Consider the following 19,933-nt stretch of genomic DNA (forward strand, 5'->3'; position numbering starts at 1 on the left):
CCCCCTTCTTTTAATTTTTTTGTCATTTAGCAGACGCTCTTATCCAGAACGACTTACAGGAGCAATTAGGGTTAAGTGCCTTGCTTAAGGGCACATCGACAGATTTTTCACCTAGTCGGCTCGGGGATTAGAATCAGCGACCTTTCGGTTACTGGCACAACGCTCTTACCCACTAAGCTACCTGTCGCCCTTTTGATGCTTATGTTTTGCTCATTGTCTACTGTTATATCTGACTCTCTGGCACAAAATATATTGAAATATGTCTCTTCAACTGACCACTGCCTAGACAAAAATCATATTATTTCGGAGATGGTACTACTCGGACAAATTACTACTGACATGGTCAGGTAATTTCTACTGTAAAAAAAAAAATTATATATATATATATTTTGCAAAATACAATAATTCTAGACTAGATCAAAACAACATACAAACCCAATGAATTTCCCCACAAATAAATGCATGTTGTCTAAGAGGAAATGTATTTATCTCACTTGCAACAACAGGCTTTGGGGTCAAAGATGACTGAAAGATGAAGATTTAACCAGATAAGGAAGAGGGTAAAGCTAACATGACATAGTATAGCAGAGAAAGTGGGGATTGCACTAAAAGCATATACCTAACCTTTATAAAAACAAATAATATTTGGTACTCTGGGAGTGTCTTGGAATTTATAAGAAATGAAATTTAAGAGTAAAATGGGTTACACTTTACAATAAGGTTCCATTTGTAAATGGTTTCTAAACGGTTTGTAATTACGTTAATAACGGTTATTTAATCATTTGTAAATGCATTATAAACCATTAATAAATGGGTTATAACACATTGGTCAAAATAGTGAGCTAGCCAGTCAGTGCTTGCCAAATAGTGAGCCACTATTTACCTCCAGCTATTAATCATTTATAAATGCACTTACAAATGCGTATAATATTGAACCCGTATGTATCATCATGCAACCTTATTTTCAATGGTTGCACAGTTAAACAATAGTTATTTTCTCACTTTTGGGTGTGATGCATTGTTGCTCTGTCCCAGGAATAGTAATGGTTGGTTTTCAGACCAATGGTCAACTCCAATGACGTGACTTGCCCCACGTTTGAAACCCTGATGATGCATATGGAATATAGACCTCATCTGAAGATCTCAAACCATATTATTGGGGTGGTTCGCTGGTTTCGGAGAAATTCTGCCGACTTTGTTAGATCTGCCCATCTGTGAAACCTGAAACGTATCCAGAATGTTGTTGACACTAAAAACGTATCTGGAGATCGTTTATAAGCGCCACTGAACGGGCATTTAACTTTTCTGTAAAGGAATCCCGCTTCTGAAGCGAGACTAACGTCCATCACTAGGCACCAAGAACTGTCAATCGAATGATCTCGAGCTGCCTGCGCGCATACCACGCGCTCCTAAGAAAAGTACTTTGAAGTTTGTTAAATACAATGACTTACCAATACATTTAGTAGAAAGAAAACATCTATCTACACTACCCTGTAAACAACTGCAGAAAAACAATACAACAACACATCAATCAGCAACGTGTATTGTTGTCAGGAAAACATTCCATGCTGGAGCAGAATTCTACTGTCTAAGAAAAGGTACTTATGCTTCTGATGCCGCACAGTTCTTACTAAAAACTCTGGATGGAACATTAAACCATAACCAGATCAGCAACATGTCTTCAAAAACGATCTGATTGGATATTATCGAACGCAAACTACCTCACCTACCACCTACATACATTCATTGGCTAGATAGAAAGGAGGCGGGCTTTATGGTAGGCTAGTCGTCATCGCAGGGGAGGAAGAGCAAGACGGCCATCTTCGTGAGGTCGAAAGATTGCGTGTTAAGGTAATTCTTCAAGTTATACACTTTTAAAATACAAACTGCACAACCTTATACTATATGTGTTAATAGTCAAACTGTTGTTGAAGTATGGACAGCAAAGACGGCAGTCAGCTTCAACCACAGTCGTTTCTGAGCTAGCCAGTCGTTAGCTAGCTTGCTGGCTTACAACTTCTGTACGTTAGCTAGCTAGCTAACAGTCTGACTGCTGGAAATGAATGTGTTTTGCGGCGATGATATTGCCACTGTGAAAAATAACATGCAATGGTTGTTTGCTAACAATGGTCAACAACCAAATGAACTCCTGAGTCAGCAATCGTGTTTTCTTTTTATGATGAAACAAGCGCTTTCCAGGCAAGGCAAATTGCGCGAGTTTGACTGACTAGATGTGCTCGATTTAGTTTGAAGGCTAGCCGGGTGGGCGTGGTGTACATTTTTGGGACCATTCCATCGGATGGCACGTCGGGCGGTGACATAAATCGAGTGCTCCTCCTTTTATTTATTGGCGCAAGCACAAATGAAATGGGTCTGGACCATAAATAACGAATGAATGCGCACGGTTTAGAATTTGGGAATAGCAGTAGACTACAGCACAGGTACCTTCATTGTCACAGAATCACTATGTTTCGTGTTATGACAAATTTATTTAATTAACCCTTAAATATATAAATATTTTATTCAAACTAATTAAGTACCATATAAGTTAATGTGTAGGGGTACGTCAGAGAATGGTTTATCTATAGATGGCTGTAATAACAAATGTTTTGCCCCCTCAGCTTTCCAGCTATCTTGCTCAGATGCCTAGACACTGCTCCGCAGGTGGATGCAAATCCCGTGACACCAGGGAAAATCGTAAGGCTGGCATTACCTTTCACAGGTAAGTGGATCCAATCTAATTTTACCTAACCATTAAGACTGTGGGCTCTATTTTCGGATGGCGCTAAGGAGACGCAAGTGTCAAACACATGTTAGTTTGCAATTTTGTCATGTAAAAACTGTTGCAATTGCATTTTCCAGCCCTAACAGCAGGTTTGGCAATTTACCTGTATAATGTCAGCTCGCTTACGCTGAGGTGGGAGGGGTGGCAATATTTGAGGTGTGCCTTAAAAACAAGTGCAAAAGTGAACATTTCATGCAGCACTAATGGGAAGTTTTAAGACCCACAAAAAGCAGGTCTTAACGGTAACGCAGTTAATAATGCCATGTATTTTGAGAGTGGAAGCGCAGCCTATCCAGCCATGATGCACAGTGCCCATGGAATGAGATACGTTTATTTTGTGCTGGTGATTTTCATAGGCTCGTATTTAGAAACATAAAAACGAATGGTTTCCCCCCATTTTGTTTAATTTGATTAAAAACGAAGCATAGCCTCCCCTCCCCTTATTAAATGCTGGTTTAGTAGCATAGCATACAGTGGGGAAAAAAAGTATTTAGTCAGCCACCAATTGTGCAAGTTCTCCCACTTAAAAAGATGAGAGGCCTGTAATTCTCATCTTAGGTACACGTCAACTATGACAGACAAATTGAGGAAAAAAATTCCAGAAAATCACATTGTAGGACTTTTAATGAATTTATTTGCAAATTATGGTGGAAAATAAGTATTTGGTCACCTACAAACAAGCAAGATTTCTGGCTCTCACAGACCTGTAACTTCTTCTTTAAGAGGCTCCTCTGTCCTCCACTCGTTACCTGTATTAATGGCACCTGTTTGAACTTGTTATCAGTATAAAAGACACCTGTCCACAACCTCAAACAGTCACACTCCAAACGCCACTATGGCCAAGACCAAATAGCTGTCAAAGGACACCAGAAACAAAATTGTAGACCTGCACCAGGCTGGGAAGACTGAATCTGCAATAGGTAAGCAGCTTGGTTTGAAGAAATCAACTGTGGGAGCAATTATTAGGAAATGGAAGACATACAAGACCACTGATAATCTCCCTCGATCTGGGGCTCCACGCAAGATCTCACCCCGTGGGGTCAAAATGATCACAAGAACGGTGAGCAGAAATCCCAGAACCACACGGGGGGACCTAGTGAATGACCTGCAGAGAGCTGGGACCAAAGTAACAAAGCCTACCATCAGTAACACACTACGCCGCCAGGGACTCAAATCCTGCAGTGCCAGACGTGTCCCCCTGCTTAAACCAGTACATGTCCAGGCCCGTCTGAAGTTTGCTAGAGTGCATTTGGATGATCCAGAAGAGGATTGGGAGAATGTCATATGGTCAGATAAAAACAAAATAGAACTTTTTGGTAAAAACTCAACTCGTCGTGTTTGGAGGACAAAGAATGCTGAGTTGCATCCAAAGAACACCATACCTACTGTGAAGCATGGGGGTGGAAACATCATGATTTGGGGCTGTTTTTCTGCAAAGGGACCAGGACGACTGATCCGTGTAAAGGAAAGAATGAATGGGGCCATGTATCGTGTGAAAACCTCCTTCCATCAGCAAGGGCATTGAAGATGAAACGTGGCTGGGTCTTTCAGCATGACAATGATCCCAAACACACCGCCCGGGCAACGAAGGAGTGGCTTCGTAAGAATCATTTCAAGGTCCTGGAGAGGCCTAGCCAGTCTCCAGATCTCAACCCCATAGAAAATCTTTGGAGGGAGTTGAAAGTCCGTGTTGCCCAGCGACAGCCCCAAAACATCACTGCTCTAGAGGAGATCTGCATGGAGGAATGGGCCAAAATACCAGCAACAGTGTGTGAAACCTTGTGAAGACTTACAGAAAACGTTTGACCTGTGTCATTGCCAACAAAGGGTATATAACAAAGTATTGAGAAACTTTTGTTATTGACCAAATACTTATTTCCACCATAATTTGCAAATAAATTCATTAAAAATCCTACAATGTGATTTTCTGGATTTTTTTTCCTCATTTTGTCTGTCATAGTTGACGTGTACCTATGATGAAAATTACAGGCCTCTCTCATATTTTTAAGTGGGAGAACTTGCACAATTGGTGGCTGACTAAATACTTTTTCCCCCCACTGTAGGTGTCTTTTTATCCTGGCCATTAGCCAAGTAGTCTATGAATAAAGGGGTTTTAAATAGTCTACTGAGAGTGCTTTGAAATATTGTGGAGGTTTTTGCCCTCATGCTTTTTCATTATTCACAATTCACATAGGCTACTAGCATACTTCTTTTTGCTTGTTCATCCCCATTTTCAAAGAGCGCCCCTCGTCGGATTACCAAAGACACGCTCAAGTCCAAACTATTGTCCTCCTATAATGCTATATCAATGGCAGATTTTTTAAAGAATCTGCCTTGCACATAGGCAACGATACAATTGACAGGAGCCTAGTATTTTGTATAGAGGTGCGAATGTTCTGCGTAAAGATATTTAGGCCTGCGTGTGCACAGAGTTCCATGGAACGAGAGAATCGATTTCTTTTCATTTTTATGACCGATCCTATTTAGAAATATCGTTGTTGGTTTAAAAAACAAGGTTTTCGTCAAATTAAAATAAAGATTCACCGTCCATGGGTTTATGGTGTGCACGTACATGGCTCGAATGTAATGCTATTTCTGGAGAAGTTAAAATATGATCTGTAAAATGGTTCCATTATGTTTATTAAACATTACATTTGCGAGCAGTATAACAGTGAGTGGACATTTCCCCTTTGTCTTTATATTGGATCTTTATCCAGCCTCTTTGAAAAGTTTGGATGTGCGTCAAACACTCCATAGTCTAAGATGCCTTGTCTGTATTATATGCCCACGGGGAGCAATTATGGTGCCTGTAACAGTATTTAGACATTGAAAACAAGTTATTGTTTCATTTTTATTAGAATGTGATTAGAGTTATACACTGTCTTTTTAGGCCTTATCAATAGCCTAGTGAATTTAATCTTGCTTATTGACTACGTTTGGCATCAATATCATCAATGTCCTTGTCCGTACTGCAATTTACAGTCGGCCTAGCCCCTATATCAGTCCGAATGCTATAGCCTATGTTTAAAAATATACAGTGAGCTCCATAATTCACTGGACAGTGACCATTCTTTTGTTATTTTGGTTCTGTACTCTAGCACTTTGAGTTTGAAAGGATACAATGACAATGAGGGTGTAGTGCAGACTGTCAGCTTTAATTTGAGGGTATTTTCATACATATCGGATGAACCGTTTACGAATTATAGAAGCTTTTGTACATGGTCCCCCCCATTTTCGGGCATCAAAAAACATTGGACAGTTTAACATAATATAGAATAAAGTAATCATTGTTAATATTTGGTCGCATATCCTTTGCATGCAATGACTGCTTGAAGTCTGCGATGCATCGCCATCACCAGACGCTGGGTATCTTCCCTGGTGATGCTCTGCCAGGCCTGTACTGCAGCCATCTTAAGTTCCTGCTTGTTTCGGGGACTTATTGCCTTAAGTCTCCTCTTCAGCATGTAAAATGCATGTTCAATTGGATTCAGATCTGGTGATTGACTCGGCCAGTCAAGGATTTTCCACTTTTTGGTCATCAAAAACCCCTTTGTTGCTCTAGCAGTATGTTTAGGGTCATTGTCTTGTTGCATGATTAAGTGCCATCCAATGAGTTTGGAGGCATTTGGTTTTATCTGAGCAGATAAAATATTTCTGTAGACTTCAGAATTCATTGTTCTACTTCTGTCTGCAGTCACATCATCGATGAAGACAAGTGAGCCTGTTCCACTGGCAGCCATACAGGCCCAAGCCATAACACCCCCTCCACCATGTTTCATGGATGAGGTGGTATGCTTTGGATCATGGGCATTTCTTTTTTTTCTCCACACTTTTGTCTTTCCATCACTCTGGTACATGTTAATCTTTGTCTCATCTGTCCACAATACTTTTTTTCCAGAACTCTTGGGGCTCTTTTAGGTGCTTTTTAGCAAACTGTAATCTTGCCTTTCTGTTCTTCAGGCTTATCAGTGGTTTGCATCTTGTAGTGTACCCTCTGTAGTCCTGCTGGTGTAGTCTTCTGCGTATGGTAGACTTTGACACATCTACACCTGCATCCAGCATAGTGTTTTTGATCTGTTGGGCTGTTATCAGGGGTTTTTTCTTCACCATAGAGAGTATTCTCCGGTCATCCACTACAGTGGTCTTCCTCTGTCTACCGGGTCTTTTGACATAATTGAGTTCACCGGTTGTTTTTTTCTTGTTAATGATGAACAAAACTGTTGACTTGGGCATGGCCAGGGTTTTTGCAATGTTCCTGAATGATTGATTTTCATTTCTGAGCCTTATGACGGCCAACTTCATTTGCATCGACACTGCTGTCTTCCTCATGTTGTCACACCCCAATAACAACCTCCAAAGGCAATAGCAACGTCTAGAATCATTACTATTCATCAACAGCTCTCCTGCATTCACTAACGACACAAATGAATACACCTGCCTAACGACACACATCTGTGAAGCCAATTTAACAAATACTTGTAGTACCTTAAAATGGGGGGACCATGTACAAAAGGTGCTGTCATTTCTAAACGGTTCATCCGATATGTATGAAAATACCCTCAAATTAAAGCTGACAGTCTGCACTTCACGCTCATTGTCATTGTATCCTTTCAAACTCAAAGTGCTAGAGTACAGAACCAAAATAACAAAACAATGGTCACTGTCCAATGAATTATGGAGCTCACTGTATTTCCATAATGAAGCAAAGCAATTAGAACATTGTGGACTGCAAACATGTTAAACATATTTAGCAAATATGGGGCAGGCTATTTAACAAACTAGGCTATAACGGACTAACATTCTAATTGGTGTTGATGACAACGCAATACAGAAAAGACCGTAAATACACAACTTGGAGCAATAACATATTTATTCATGGAGCATGTTCTGATTGGCCAGCGAGGGGCAAGCCTCGACACATGCACAACTTGTTTATTCATCAAAACCCAGCCATTTCGCACCACCGGCAGCTACTGTGCCCATAATTCCAGTTGTGAAAATAGCAAAAATATTTCTCACACCCCCGATCCTATAACACCACCACTAAGATTGACCATTGTGTTAGATTTGTTAAAATAGAGCCCTGTGACTTGTACAGGGCATTTGGAAAGTATTCAGACCCCTTCCCTTTTTGCAAATGTTGTTACGTTACAGCCTTAATCTAAAATTGATTAAATTATTTTTTCCCTCATCAATCTACACACAATACACACAATGAAACCAAGATTGAACTTTTTGGCCTGAATGCCAAGCGTCACGTCTGGAGGAAACCTGGCACCATCCCTACGGTGAAGCATGGTGGTGGCAGCATCATGCTGTGGGGATATTTATCGGCGGCAGGGACTGGGAGACTAGTCAGGATCGAGGGAAAGATGAACGGAGCAAAGTACAGAGAGATCCTTGATGAAAACCTGCTCCAGAGCACTCAGGACCTCAGACTGGGGCGAAGGTTCACCTTCCAACAGGACAATGACCCTAAGCACACAGCCAAGACAACGCAGGAGTGGCTTCGGGACAAGTCTCTGAATGTCCTTGAGTGGCTCAGCCAGAGCCCGGACTTGAACCCGATCGAACATCTCTGGAGAGACCTGAAAATAGCTGTGCCGCTCCCCATCCAACCTGACAGAGCTTGAGAGGATCTGCAGAGAAGAATGGGAGAAACTCCTTAAATACAGGTGTGCCAAGCTTGTAGGGTCATACCCAAGAAGACTCGAGGCTGTAATCGCTGCCAAAGGTGCTTCAACAAAGTACTGAGTAAAGGGTGTCTTGACGTGACTTATATTAATATGGTGACTGTTATTTATCGAATCAACTAACTATGTTTAATTGTCACTTGATTAAATTAAGTAATGTAACAATTAACTCATTAGGAATTTGGGGCACCACGGAAGAAGTTGTTTAATGAGTTACCATCTCCAGAATTAAACTCTTAGAAGATATATGTTATATACCGATAAGACACTTATTCAATAATTACCTCTTATCAGTCTCATTCTGAACTTTGCATAATGCTTGAACCTGCAAGAACCCTAACCTTACTGATGAATCAGCAATATACAAATTGGCTTAATTATGACATTTACATTTAAGTCATTTAGCAGAAGCTCTTATCCAGTGCGACTTACAAATTGGTGCGTTCAACTTAGGATAGCCAGTGGGACAGCCACTCCCCTTCTTTTTTTTTATGTAGGGGAGGGAGGGGGGGGGGTAGAAGGATTACTGTTATACAATTCCAGGTATTCCTTAAAGAGGTAGGGTTTCAAGTGTCTCCAGAAGGTGGACAGTGAATCCGCTGTCCTGGTGTCGTGGGGGAGCTTTTTCCACCATTGGGGTGCCAGAGCAGCGAATAGCTTTGACTGGGCTGAGCGGGAACTGTGCTTCCGTAGAGGTAGGGGGGCTAGCAGGCCAGAGGTGGATCAACGTAGTGCCCTCGTTTGGGTGTAGGGTCTGATCAGAGCCTGAAGGTAAGGAGGTGCCATCCCCCTCACAGCGCCGTAGGCAAGCACCATGGTTTTGTAGTAGATGCAAGCTTCAACTGGAAGCCAGTGGAGTGTGCGGAGGAGCGGGGTGACATGAGAGAACTTGGGAAGGTTGAACACCAGACGGGCTGCAGCGTTCTGGATAAGTTGTAGGGGTTTAATGGCACAGGCAGGGAGCCCAGCCAACAACAAGTTGCAGTAATCCAGACGGGAGATGACAAGTGCCTGGATTAGGACCTGTGCCGCTTCCTGTGTAAGGTAGGGTCGTACTGCGAATGTTGTAGAGCATGAACCTACAGGATCGGGTCACCGCTTTGATGTTAGCGGAGAATGACAGGGTGTTGTCCAGGGTCACGCCAAGGTTCTTTACACTCTGGGAGGAGGATACAATGGAATTGTCAACCGTGATGGCGAGATCATGGAGCGGGCAGTCCTTCCCCGGGAGGAAGAGCAGCTCCGTCTTGCCGAGGTTCAGCTTGAGGTGGTGATCCGACATCCACACTGATATGTCTGCCAGACATGCAGAGATGCGATTCGCCACCTGGTTATCAGAAGGGGGAAAGGAGAAAATTAATTGTGTGTCGTCTGCGTAGCAATGATAGGAGAGACCGTGTGAGGATATGACAGAGCCAAGTGACTTGGTGTATAGAGAGAATAGGAGAGGGCCTAGAACTGAGCCCTGGGGGACACCAGTGGTGAGAGCACGTGGTGCGGAGACAGATTCTCGCCACGCCACCTGGTAGGAGCGACCTGTCAGGTAGGACGCAATCCAAGAGTGAGCAGCGCCGGAGGTGCCCAACTCGGAGAGGGTGGAGAGGTGGATCTGATGGTTCACAGTATCAAAGGCAGAAGATAGGTCTAGAAGGATAAGAGCAGAGGAGAGAGTTAGCTTTAGCAGTGCAGAGAGCCTCTGTGACACAGAGAATAGCAGTCTCAGTTGAATGACCAGTCTTGAAACCTGACTGGTTTGGATCAAGAAGGTCATTCTGAGAGAGATAGCAGGAGAGTTGGCTAGAGACGGCACGCTCAAGAGTTTTGGAGAGGAAAAGAAAGAAGTGATACTGGTCTGTAGTTGTTGACATCGGAGGGATCGAGTGTAGGTTTTTTGAGGAGGGGTGCAACTCTCGCTCTCTCGAAGACGGAAGGGACATGGCCAGCGGTCAAGGATGAGTTGATGAGCGAGGTGAGGTAAGGGAGAAGGTCTCCGGAAATGGTCTGGAGAAGAGAGGAGGGGATAGGGTCAAGCGGGAAGGTTGTTGGGCGGCCGTCCGTCACAAGTCGCAAGATTTCATCTGGAGAGAGAGGGGAGAAAGAAGTCAAAGCATAGGGTAGGGCAGTGTGAGCAGGACCAGCGGTGTCATTTGACTTAATAAATGAGGATCGGATGTCGTCAACATTCTTTTCAAAATGGTTGACGAAGTCATCCACAGAGAGGGAGGGGGGAGGAGGAGGAGGAGGATTCAGCAGGGAGGAGAAGGTGGCAAAGAGCTTCCTAGGGTTAGAGGCAGAGGCTTGGAATTTAGAGTGGTAGAAAGTGGCTTTAGCAGCAGAAACAGAGGAAGAAAATGTAGAGAGGAGGGAGTGAAAAGATGACAGGTCCGCAGGGAGTCTAGTTTTCCTCCATTTCCGCTCGGCTGCCTGGAGCCCTGTTCTGTGAGCTCGCAATGAGTCGTCAAGCCACGGAGCAGGAGGGGAGGACCGAGCCGGCCGGGAGGATAGGGGACATAGAGAGTCAAAAGATGCAGAAAGGGAGGAGAGGAGGGTTGAGGCAGCAGAATCAGGAGATCGGAGGGAGAAGGATTTAGCAGAGGGAAGAGATGATAGGATGGAAGAGGAGAGAGTAGCGGGAGAGAGAGAGCGAAGGTTGCGATGGCACATTACCATCTGAGTAGGGGCAGAGTGAGTAGTGTTGGAGGAGAGCGAGAGAGAAAAGGATACAAAGTAGTGGTCAGAGACTTGGAGGGGAGTTGCAGTGAGATTAGTAGAACAACAGCATCTAGTAAAGATGAGGTCAAGCGTATTGCCTGCCTTGTGCGTAGGGGGGGATGGTGAGAGGGTGAGGTCAAAAGAGGAAAGGAGTGGAAAGAAGGAGGCAGAGAGAAATGAGTCAAAGGCAGACGTAGGGAGGTTAAAGTCACCCAGAACTGTGAGGGGTGAGCCATCCTCAGGAAATGAACTTGTCAAGCTCATTGATGAACTCTCCAAGGGAACCTGGAGGGCGATAAATGATAAGGATGTTAAGCTTGAATGGGCTAGTGACTGTGACAGCATGGAATTCAAATGAGGAGATAGACAGATGGGTCAGGGGAAAAAGAGAGAATGTCCACTTGGGAGAGATGAGGATTCCTGTGCCACCACCGCGCTGACCAGATGCTCTCGGGTATGTGAGAACACATGATCAGACGAGGAAAGAGCAGTAGGAGTAGCAGTGTTTTCTGTGGTAATCCATGTTTCTGTCACTGCCAAGAAGTCGAGGGACTGGAGGGTAGCATAGGCTGAGATGAACTATGCCTTGTTGGCCTCAGAACGGCAGTTCCAGAGGCTGCCGGAGACCTGGAAGTCCACGTGGCTCGTGCTCGCAGGGACCACCAGATTAGAGTGGCAGCAGCCACGTGGTGTGAAGCGTTTGTATGGCCTGTGCAGAGAGGAGAGAACAGGGATAGACAGACACATAGTTGACAGGCTACAGAAAAGGCTACAATAATGCAAAAGAGATCCGAATAAAATTAACTAAACATCTGGGGAAGCGAGAGAGCGGGGCCTCCCTCACTTACCTTTCACTGAAACACTCAAATATAACTCTCCCAACTTCCACTTTAGAAATTATAATTGTTGTAAACTACAGCGGTTCAATATTTTCTAGGAATAGACTCTAACTTAGTTTATTCAGCTAGCTAATTTGTTACAGTATTCTTCCGTGAAAACCGCCCAGGGCACCGTATCCTATGATGCCATAGCTAACTAGCATGCTAGCTTCCAATAACACATGTTTAGCACCAATACTCGGTTACAACAAACTACCAATAGTGTGTTAACACACTAAACAGATCATTCATGTCCATGTCTAACGTTGTGTAAAGTTTTGGGTTAGTTTTGACAGTTTGAGTGAGTACGTCATCAATTTATTCAGCCAGTTTGTTAGCTAGCTAGAATAGTTAGCATATTAGCTAGCCATCGCTCTCTGTCAACGAACCAACCCCTCCTCCCACGGTATGAAACCCACAGAGAGAGTCAAGCTAACGTTAACTAGTCACCCTTGTCTTGAATTCCTTTTAAACGACTCCGGTTACCAGTATGTAAAAATAAAATAAAAAATAAGTGTAGGTTATAAACTTACCCTTAGTAGCTACTGTTAGCTAGTTAAGTGTAAAGCTAGCTACTGAATCAATTTAGCTAGTTCACGTCTGTCCCAACGGAGAGAAGCGTCTCCAAATGCAGAAGCCCGGTTAATACAAACATATCTTACCAAGCCAACTAGCTAGTTAGTTATCTATAATTGTTTTAGATTAATTCCAAATTAGGACCAACTGTTCTATTGGTCATCTAGTTGCCAGTTTGTGGGGATAACGTTACTTGTAAACATTACAGTTAGGTCGTTCCAGCTGTTGTTTAGTTAGCTATCCAGGTAGCAACAAGCTAGCTACATTTTGAGTACAGTAGCTACATACATTCCATTCTCTTCATTAGTCCTGTTCCTCTTAAAAGGTTATTTATTTACTAACTAACTAAATAATAACCACACACACAGAGGTTATTGATTACTAATGTAATACAATGAAAACAGGTCCCTAGTGGACTGGAATAACAATAGCATGAATGCTTGGGTAGAAGGAGGGTTGGCTGATTCAGAGAGAAGGGGGGGGGGGGGGAAGGAAGAGACAAAGGAATTCACCTATCGGACATTTGTAAACTACTTCACGCTTCCTGGTCTAATGTTGATTTGTTTTTCAAGGCTTTTTATGCCCTCGTGGTAAAAGGGGCGTTCCATCATGTTTGTGCTCATCTGGGTGTGGCCACTGACTGAGAACAAATCAATATGGAAAACAATCATCTCATCTAGAATGCTAAAATCACATTGTTATCTTCACAAAAGTATTATTATACTTAATAATTTGTTTTATACAACAATTAGATGCAAACCTCATAACTGGGAAGTGTACAACCCCAGAGATACAGTTATGTTGTTCCACCGTCTTTAATGACATCACAACATAGTAACGAATTTCACAGGATTGTTCTTTAAGTCCCCACCGACCATTTCCCACATTCTTTGAAGTAGGAATATTGTTTCATTATCCACTTTTGGATGTTGGAGTCTTGGCGGGAAGACTTCCTCTGTTCCACAGGGAATTCCCTCTCCCAATACTGCATGGCACGGAAAATAAAGTTTCTGCAAGGAATTTACGACCTGTCATAAAACTGGCCGCCAGGAGAGGGGGTGTTCAAACATTTGCCTAGCCGGCATCTTTGCTCCTCAGCCCATGAGGGCAAGTCATGACAAGGGTCTGAATACTTATGTAAATGTAATATTTCAGTTTTTTATTTTGAATAAATTTTGAACAAAATCAGCAGGGGATCAAATACTTTTTTTCCCCCTCACTGTATACAGAAGATTTTTAAATGAACACATTTCTTCTGCTTAACCATGTGCATGCTATGTATTACTTTGCCATGCATATTATTGCAAGTCTTCATTAAGTTCCTGTGGTTGCCAGGTTGCCAAAGCGCGGAACCCCACGCCGGGACCTATGGATCATCAACTCACACCGCAAGGGCCCACAAGGCCAGGGGCCATGGGACCCCCAGAGCAACTTCATCTATTTCTGCTCCAAGCACTTCACCCCAGAGAGTTTTGAACTCTCAGGAGTTAGGTATGTAGTGTCTCTTCCAACTTATAGAGGGCAGTGTTTACCTCAGAATTCCATAGATTAGGTGATAATGTACTGTATCTCTAGTGCCTAGTTTCCACTGGAGAAACTTCAGCCTAACTGTCAGGGTGATTATGTATTGATGGATAGCGTTACAGTTTATCCCCTTAATCAACATTTTGGGGGGATTGTCTGTATAAGGACTGAAATGAAAGAAAATGCAATAAATTGCAAAGTAAGCTTAGTGCTGTTGATATTGATACAGAGATACACTATTTATACAAAAGTATGTGGACAACCCTTCAAATTAGTGGATTTGGCTATTTCATCCACACTCATTGCTGACAGGTGTATAAAATCGAGCACACAGACATGCAATCTCCGTAGACTATCATTGGCAGTAGAATGGTCTTACTGACGTGACTTTCAACGTGGCACCATCATAGGATGCCACCTTTCCAACAAGTCAACTGTTCAAATGTTGGTAATGTTATTTTGAAGTGGAAACGTCTAGGAGCAACAACGGCTCAGCCATGAAGTGGTAGGCCACACAAGCTCACAGAACGGGACCGCTGAGTGCTGAAGCGCGTAGAGCGTAAAAATCGTCTCCTCGGTTGCAACACTCACTACCGCGTTCCAAACTGCCTCTGGAAGCAACGCCAGCACAATAACTGTTCTTCGGGAGCTTCATGAAATGGGTTTCCATGGCCGAGCTCCACACACAAGCCTAAGATCACCATGCGCAATGCCAAGCGTCGGCTGGAGTGGTGTAAAGCTCGCCTCCATTGGACTCTGGAGCAGGGGAAACGCGTTCTCTGGAGTGATGAATCACGCTTCACCATCTGGCAGTCCGACGGACTAATCTGGGTTTGGCGGATGCCAGGAGAACGCTACCTGCCCCAATGCATAGTGCCAACTGTAAAGTTTGGTGGAGGAGGAATAATGGTCTGGGGCTGTTTTTCATGGTTCTTGCTAGGCCCCTTGGGGAACTCTTAACGCTACAGCATACAATGACATTGTAGACGATTCTGTGCCTCCATCTTTGTGGTAACAGTTTGGGATGGCCCTTTCCTGTTTCAGCATGACAGTGCCCCCGTGCAGAAAGCGAGGTCCATACAGAAATGGTTTGTCGAGATCGGTGTGGAAGAACTTGACTGGCCTGCACAGAGCCCTGACCTCAACCCCATCACACATCCTTTGGATTGATTAGAACGCCGACTGCGAGGCAGGCCTAATTGCCTAACATCAGTGCCGACCTCACTAATGCTCTTGTGGCTGAAAGGAAGCAAGTCCCTGCAGCAATGTTCCAACATCTAGTGGAAAGCCTTCCCAGAAGAGTGGAGGCTGTTATAGCAGCAAAGGTGGGACCAACTCCATATTAATGGCCATGATTTTGGAATGAGATGTTCGACGAGCAGGTGTCCACATACTTTTGGTCATGTAGTGTATGAAAATATACGGTATGTAACAAGGCATCAAGGATAACTGCCAGCATTTTAAATGATCGTAATCTTACCTTCTGGTAACTTTACACAGTGGGTACCGAAGGCTGAAGGACGATGCATTGCCCACAGTCTTCGAAATGGTCACGCAGCCAGGAGGAAGAGGAGGGGGTGAAACTCCTAGAGGAAAGGGCAAACAGACTGTCATAAGCCTACAGACTAGGTAATATAAAATAAAAACATGTATTTGTTATATTTTGTATCATATGTATGGATATGGAAGTACATGTAGCACAGTGTGCGATTTGATTGTAGTCGTACACTTTATGATTAGAAATGATGAGTCGCTATTGTAGGCCTACATGTAGATAAGAGCTGTGATGCGTGTTAAATGTCATCTTTCCTTTTTTAGGAGGTCCCGCTCTCTGAAAGTGGAACAAGACAACCAGAATGGCGCACAACAAGAAACTGAAGCAAAAAACATAGTTAGTGGAGAACAAGTTCAGAGCTCTGAGACACCCAATGGGGAACCTAATATCTGGATGGAGCAGGGCAAAGCACAGTCCCTCCCTCCCACCCATGGAATATCTGCACCGACTGTCGAAACACCACAGAGTCCCCCTCAACACCCATCAGGCGCTTCACCCGGAGACCCTCCTGGCTCTTCATCCTCTCCCCGTCCTCATTCCCCATCGCGATACATGCTGCGCCTACCCCCACCTCCCGGCTTCTACCTGCCGAAGGAACACAACTATGCTCAGCACTGCCCCCTGGTGTGGCGGAAGCGTTACGACAGGGCCATCGACAGCCTGGAGAAGTCCCTGCGTCTGCTCAGTGCGGCCAGGCGGCGGGAGAACCGGCTGCGGCATGCGCTCCTGCGCCTCAGAGAGAATCGTCTGAAACACACCCTGCTTCGCTCCCGGGACGGAGCTAAGGGCAGGGGAGGTCGAATTCAGGGGTTGGAGAGGAGAGTACATGGAGATAAGGCAGGAGGAGGTGCCAGCCTGGCCGAGCCAGAGGAGACTGAGATGGATGGAGTGCCAGAGGACTTGGGGCTATTTGAAGACGGACCTGGGGAACCGATTGACTGGGGAGGGCGGGTCCGGACTACAGAGACTAAAACTGGGTTGGAAGAGGAGGGGGGTTACTGCTTCTACTGTGGAAAAGGGCGAGAAGACGATGGGGTTAAAGTGTCCAGGGGAAGCTCTCAGATAAGGAAAGGTGGACAGGGAACTGTGGATGATGGCTCTTGGAGTTCTCAGGTTGGTGAGGGGGACAGAGATGGTCGAAGAGGAAGACAAATTCCAAAGAAGGCTCGAGGTCAAAAGGTTGGAGAGGCCACAACATATGCAGGAGCGCCACAGGAAAGCTATGAAAGCTACTACTATCACTGTGGCGCGTCTGAGAGCGGTGAAGATGTGCAGGTAGTCATGGTGGAGCTGCCACCTGAGAAAGGGGTGAAAGCTGGCGTGGAACTTCACTGCAACCCTCAGCTGTCCATCCCCCTGTTGCAAACACAATCACAGGTGGACCTCCAGCAGATGCAGGCGCAGCCCTTGGGCAGAGCAGCACTGCAGGATACCCACAGCCGGGTTCAGTTCCTGCAGCCTGGCCCAGCCTCCCAGCAAGGGCTACTCCTCACAGACCTGAACTCAATAGAAGCAGAGCCAGCGGACAGCCAGCAGCAGCAGGAGGAGCAGGTGTTCTGGATGCAGGAGGGCCAACTGCTCTTAGTGCCTGTACCCTCCGAAGACTGGCTGAAGAGCACAGTTGGGATGGAGGGAGTGGCAGAAGAGGTGGGAGCACAAAGCATATTGGTGTCAGAGGTGGGATTTCCCAGAGACTTGGTGGAGGAGAAAAATAGGGTGTGCTTAGAGGGTGAGGGTAGAGGGCTGAGGGTTATATTGCCCACTGATGGACAGGGAGGCCACCACTCAGACATCAGGACTACTGTGGTGAGCGGTGATGTGAGGGAGCGGTTGAAAGAACACTTGGAGGGGTTTCAGCTCCAGCTTAGCAGTGAGTTTATTGACTGAAGGCTGTATCACATTAAAGGGCCAAAGGGTGGAAGCCTTCATAGAGTGCAAAGGTGACAGCATACTGTTGTGTTTTATGTACATCATCTAAGATGGTGGAATGTTAACTTATAACTTAATCAGATGGAAAAGTCAAGAGGAACCATTTAGCAGGACAAATAAGTCAGTCATATTCTTACCAGCTTGTTAGCCAAAAATGCAACCCAAAATGCTTCATAAAAAAAAATTACATTCCATTTACTCACTTCACTTAGGCTTGTGTAGTAGAGCAGTGGTTCCCAAACTGTGTGGTGCGCCGAGGGGTCGGCAAGGTGCAATTTGGAAATTGGGTAGTGCATCATCAGTTTTCCTCTTGTCATGTCAGTCATTGCATACCTTAGAGAGCTATTTATAACTTGTCCGAAATGTCCAGATCAACTCAACTCGCCCATGTCAGCTAACTTTTTTTTAGCTAGATTTTGTTGTAATGTTTGAGTCACTCAATAAACATTAGACATGGCCAAATGTATAGAATAGCAAGAAAATTAGCTTTAAACCTGCAAAATGTTCTCTGCGCCAACAAGAGGGGTGTGAACAGTTTGTGTCATGAAATAGACGTGGCGCACGCATGTGCAAGGGGGGTGCGCGATGTTCCCCAATGCTGGAAGGGGGCCTGAGTGAAAAGGTTTGGGAACCCTTGTAGTAGAGCATACAACGTGTAATTGAAAACATTTCAAAGCATACATCACAGAATTAATGAAATACATTGTAAATCATGCTCAGTTACACTTTTCATTGCCTGTACTTACAATTATTACAGTATTAATAAAATAACGTATAATAATTTCACCATCTGTAAGCCAAAGACTTTGTTCATGCCTACACATTCCATGTACAGTGGGGGGAAAAAAGTATTTAGTCAGCCACCAATTGTGCAAGTTCTCCCACTTAAAAAGATGAGAGAGGCCTGTAATTTTCATCATAGGTAGACGTCAACTATGACAGACAAAATGAGATTTTTTTTCCCAGAAAATCACATTGTAGGATTTTTAATGAATTTATTTGGAAATTATGGTGGAAAATAAGTATTTTTTGTGTTGGCAATGACACAGGTCAAACGTTTTCTGTAAGTCTTCACAAGGTTTTCACACACTGTTGCTGGTATTTTGGCCCATTCCTCCATGCAGATCTCCTCTAGAGCAGTGATGTTTTGGGGCTGTCGCTGGGCAACACAGACTTTCAACTCCCTCCAAAGATTTTCTATGGGGTTGAGATCTGGAGACTGGCTAGGCCACTCCAGGACCTTGAAATGCTTCTTACGAAGCCACTCCTTCGTTGCCCGGGCAGTGTGTTTGGGATCATTGTCATGCTGAAAGACCCAGCCACGTTTCATCTTCAATGCCCTTGCTGATGGAAGGAGGTTTTCACTCAAAATCTCATGATACATGGCCCCATTCATTCTTTCCTTTACACGGATCAGTCGTCCTGGTCCCTTTGCAGAAAAACAGCCCCAAAGCATGATGTTTCCACCCCCATGCTTTACAGTAGGTATGGTGTTCTTTGGATGCAACTCGGCATTCTTTGTCCTCCAAACACGACGAGTTGAGTTTTTACCAAAAAGTTATATTTTGGTTTCATCTGACCATATGACATTCTCCCAATCCTCTTCTGGATCATCCAAATACACTCTAGCAAACTTCAGACGGGCCTGGACATGTACTGCCTTAAGCAGGGGGACACGTCTGGCACTGCAGGATTTGAGTCCCTGGCGGCGTAGTGTGTTACTGATGGTAGGCTTTGCTACATTGGTCCCAGCTCTCTGCAGGTCATTCACTAGGTCCCCCCGTGTGGTTCTGGGATTTTTGCTCACCGTTCTTGTGATCATTTTGACCCCACGGGGTGAGATCTTGCGTGGAGCCCCAGATCGAGGGAGATTATCAGTGGTCTTGTATGTCTTCCATTTCCTAATAATTGCTCCCACAGTTGATTTCTTCAAACCAAGCTGCTTACCTATTGCACATTCAGTCTTCCCAGCCTGGTGCAGGTCTACAATTTTGTTTCTGGTGTCCTTTGACAGCTCTTTGGTCTTGGCCATAGTGGAGTTTGGAGTGTGACTGTTTGAGGTTGTGGACAGGTGTCTTTTATACTGATAACAAGTTCAAACAGGTGCCATTAATACAGGTAACGAGTGGAGGACAGAGGAGCCTCTAAAATAAGAAGTTACAGGTCTGTGAGAGCCAGAAATCTTGCTTGTTTGTAGGTGACCAAATACTTATTTTCCACCATAATTTGCAAATAAATTCATTAAAAATCCTACAATGTGATTTTCTGGATTTTCTTTTCT

General features: G+C 44.3%; 1 protein-coding gene across 1 annotated transcript; it reads left to right on the top strand.

Moving 5' to 3' along the window:
• Nucleotides 1–1,797: 1,797 nt before the first annotated feature.
• Nucleotides 1,798–18,117, top strand: thap7 (THAP domain containing 7). Its single transcript, XM_084155380.1, has 5 exons — nt 1,798–1,851; nt 2,622–2,722; nt 13,980–14,135; nt 15,669–15,797; nt 15,987–18,117. Exons 2-5 carry the CDS (start codon nt 2,643–2,645, stop codon nt 17,608–17,610), a joined length of 1,989 nt encoding a protein of 662 aa, XP_084011506.1. The 5' UTR covers nt 1,798–1,851; nt 2,622–2,642; the 3' UTR covers nt 17,611–18,117.
• The last annotated feature ends 1,816 nt before the right edge of the window (nt 18,118–19,933 follow it).

The sequence above is a fragment of the Coregonus lavaretus genome (assembly GCF_964263955.1).
Source record: "Coregonus lavaretus genome assembly, chromosome: 3".
Taxonomy (NCBI): domain Eukaryota; kingdom Metazoa; phylum Chordata; class Actinopteri; order Salmoniformes; family Salmonidae; genus Coregonus; species Coregonus lavaretus.

What these genes read in the sequence shown, in the direction of transcription:
- thap7 (XM_084155380.1), top strand. Translation starts at nt 2,643, where the DNA reads ATGCCTAGACACTGCTCCGCAGGTGGATGCAAATCCCGTGACACCAGG. An exon ending in GCTGGCATTACCTTTCACAG is followed by an intron (nt 2,723 to 13,979) that starts GTAAGTGGATCC and finishes TGTGGTTGCCAG; the next exon opens with GTTGCCAAAGCGCGGAACCC. An exon ending in GTCATAAGCCTACAGACTAG is followed by an intron (nt 15,798 to 15,986) that starts GTAATATAAAAT and finishes TTCCTTTTTTAG; the next exon opens with GAGGTCCCGCTCTCTGAAAG.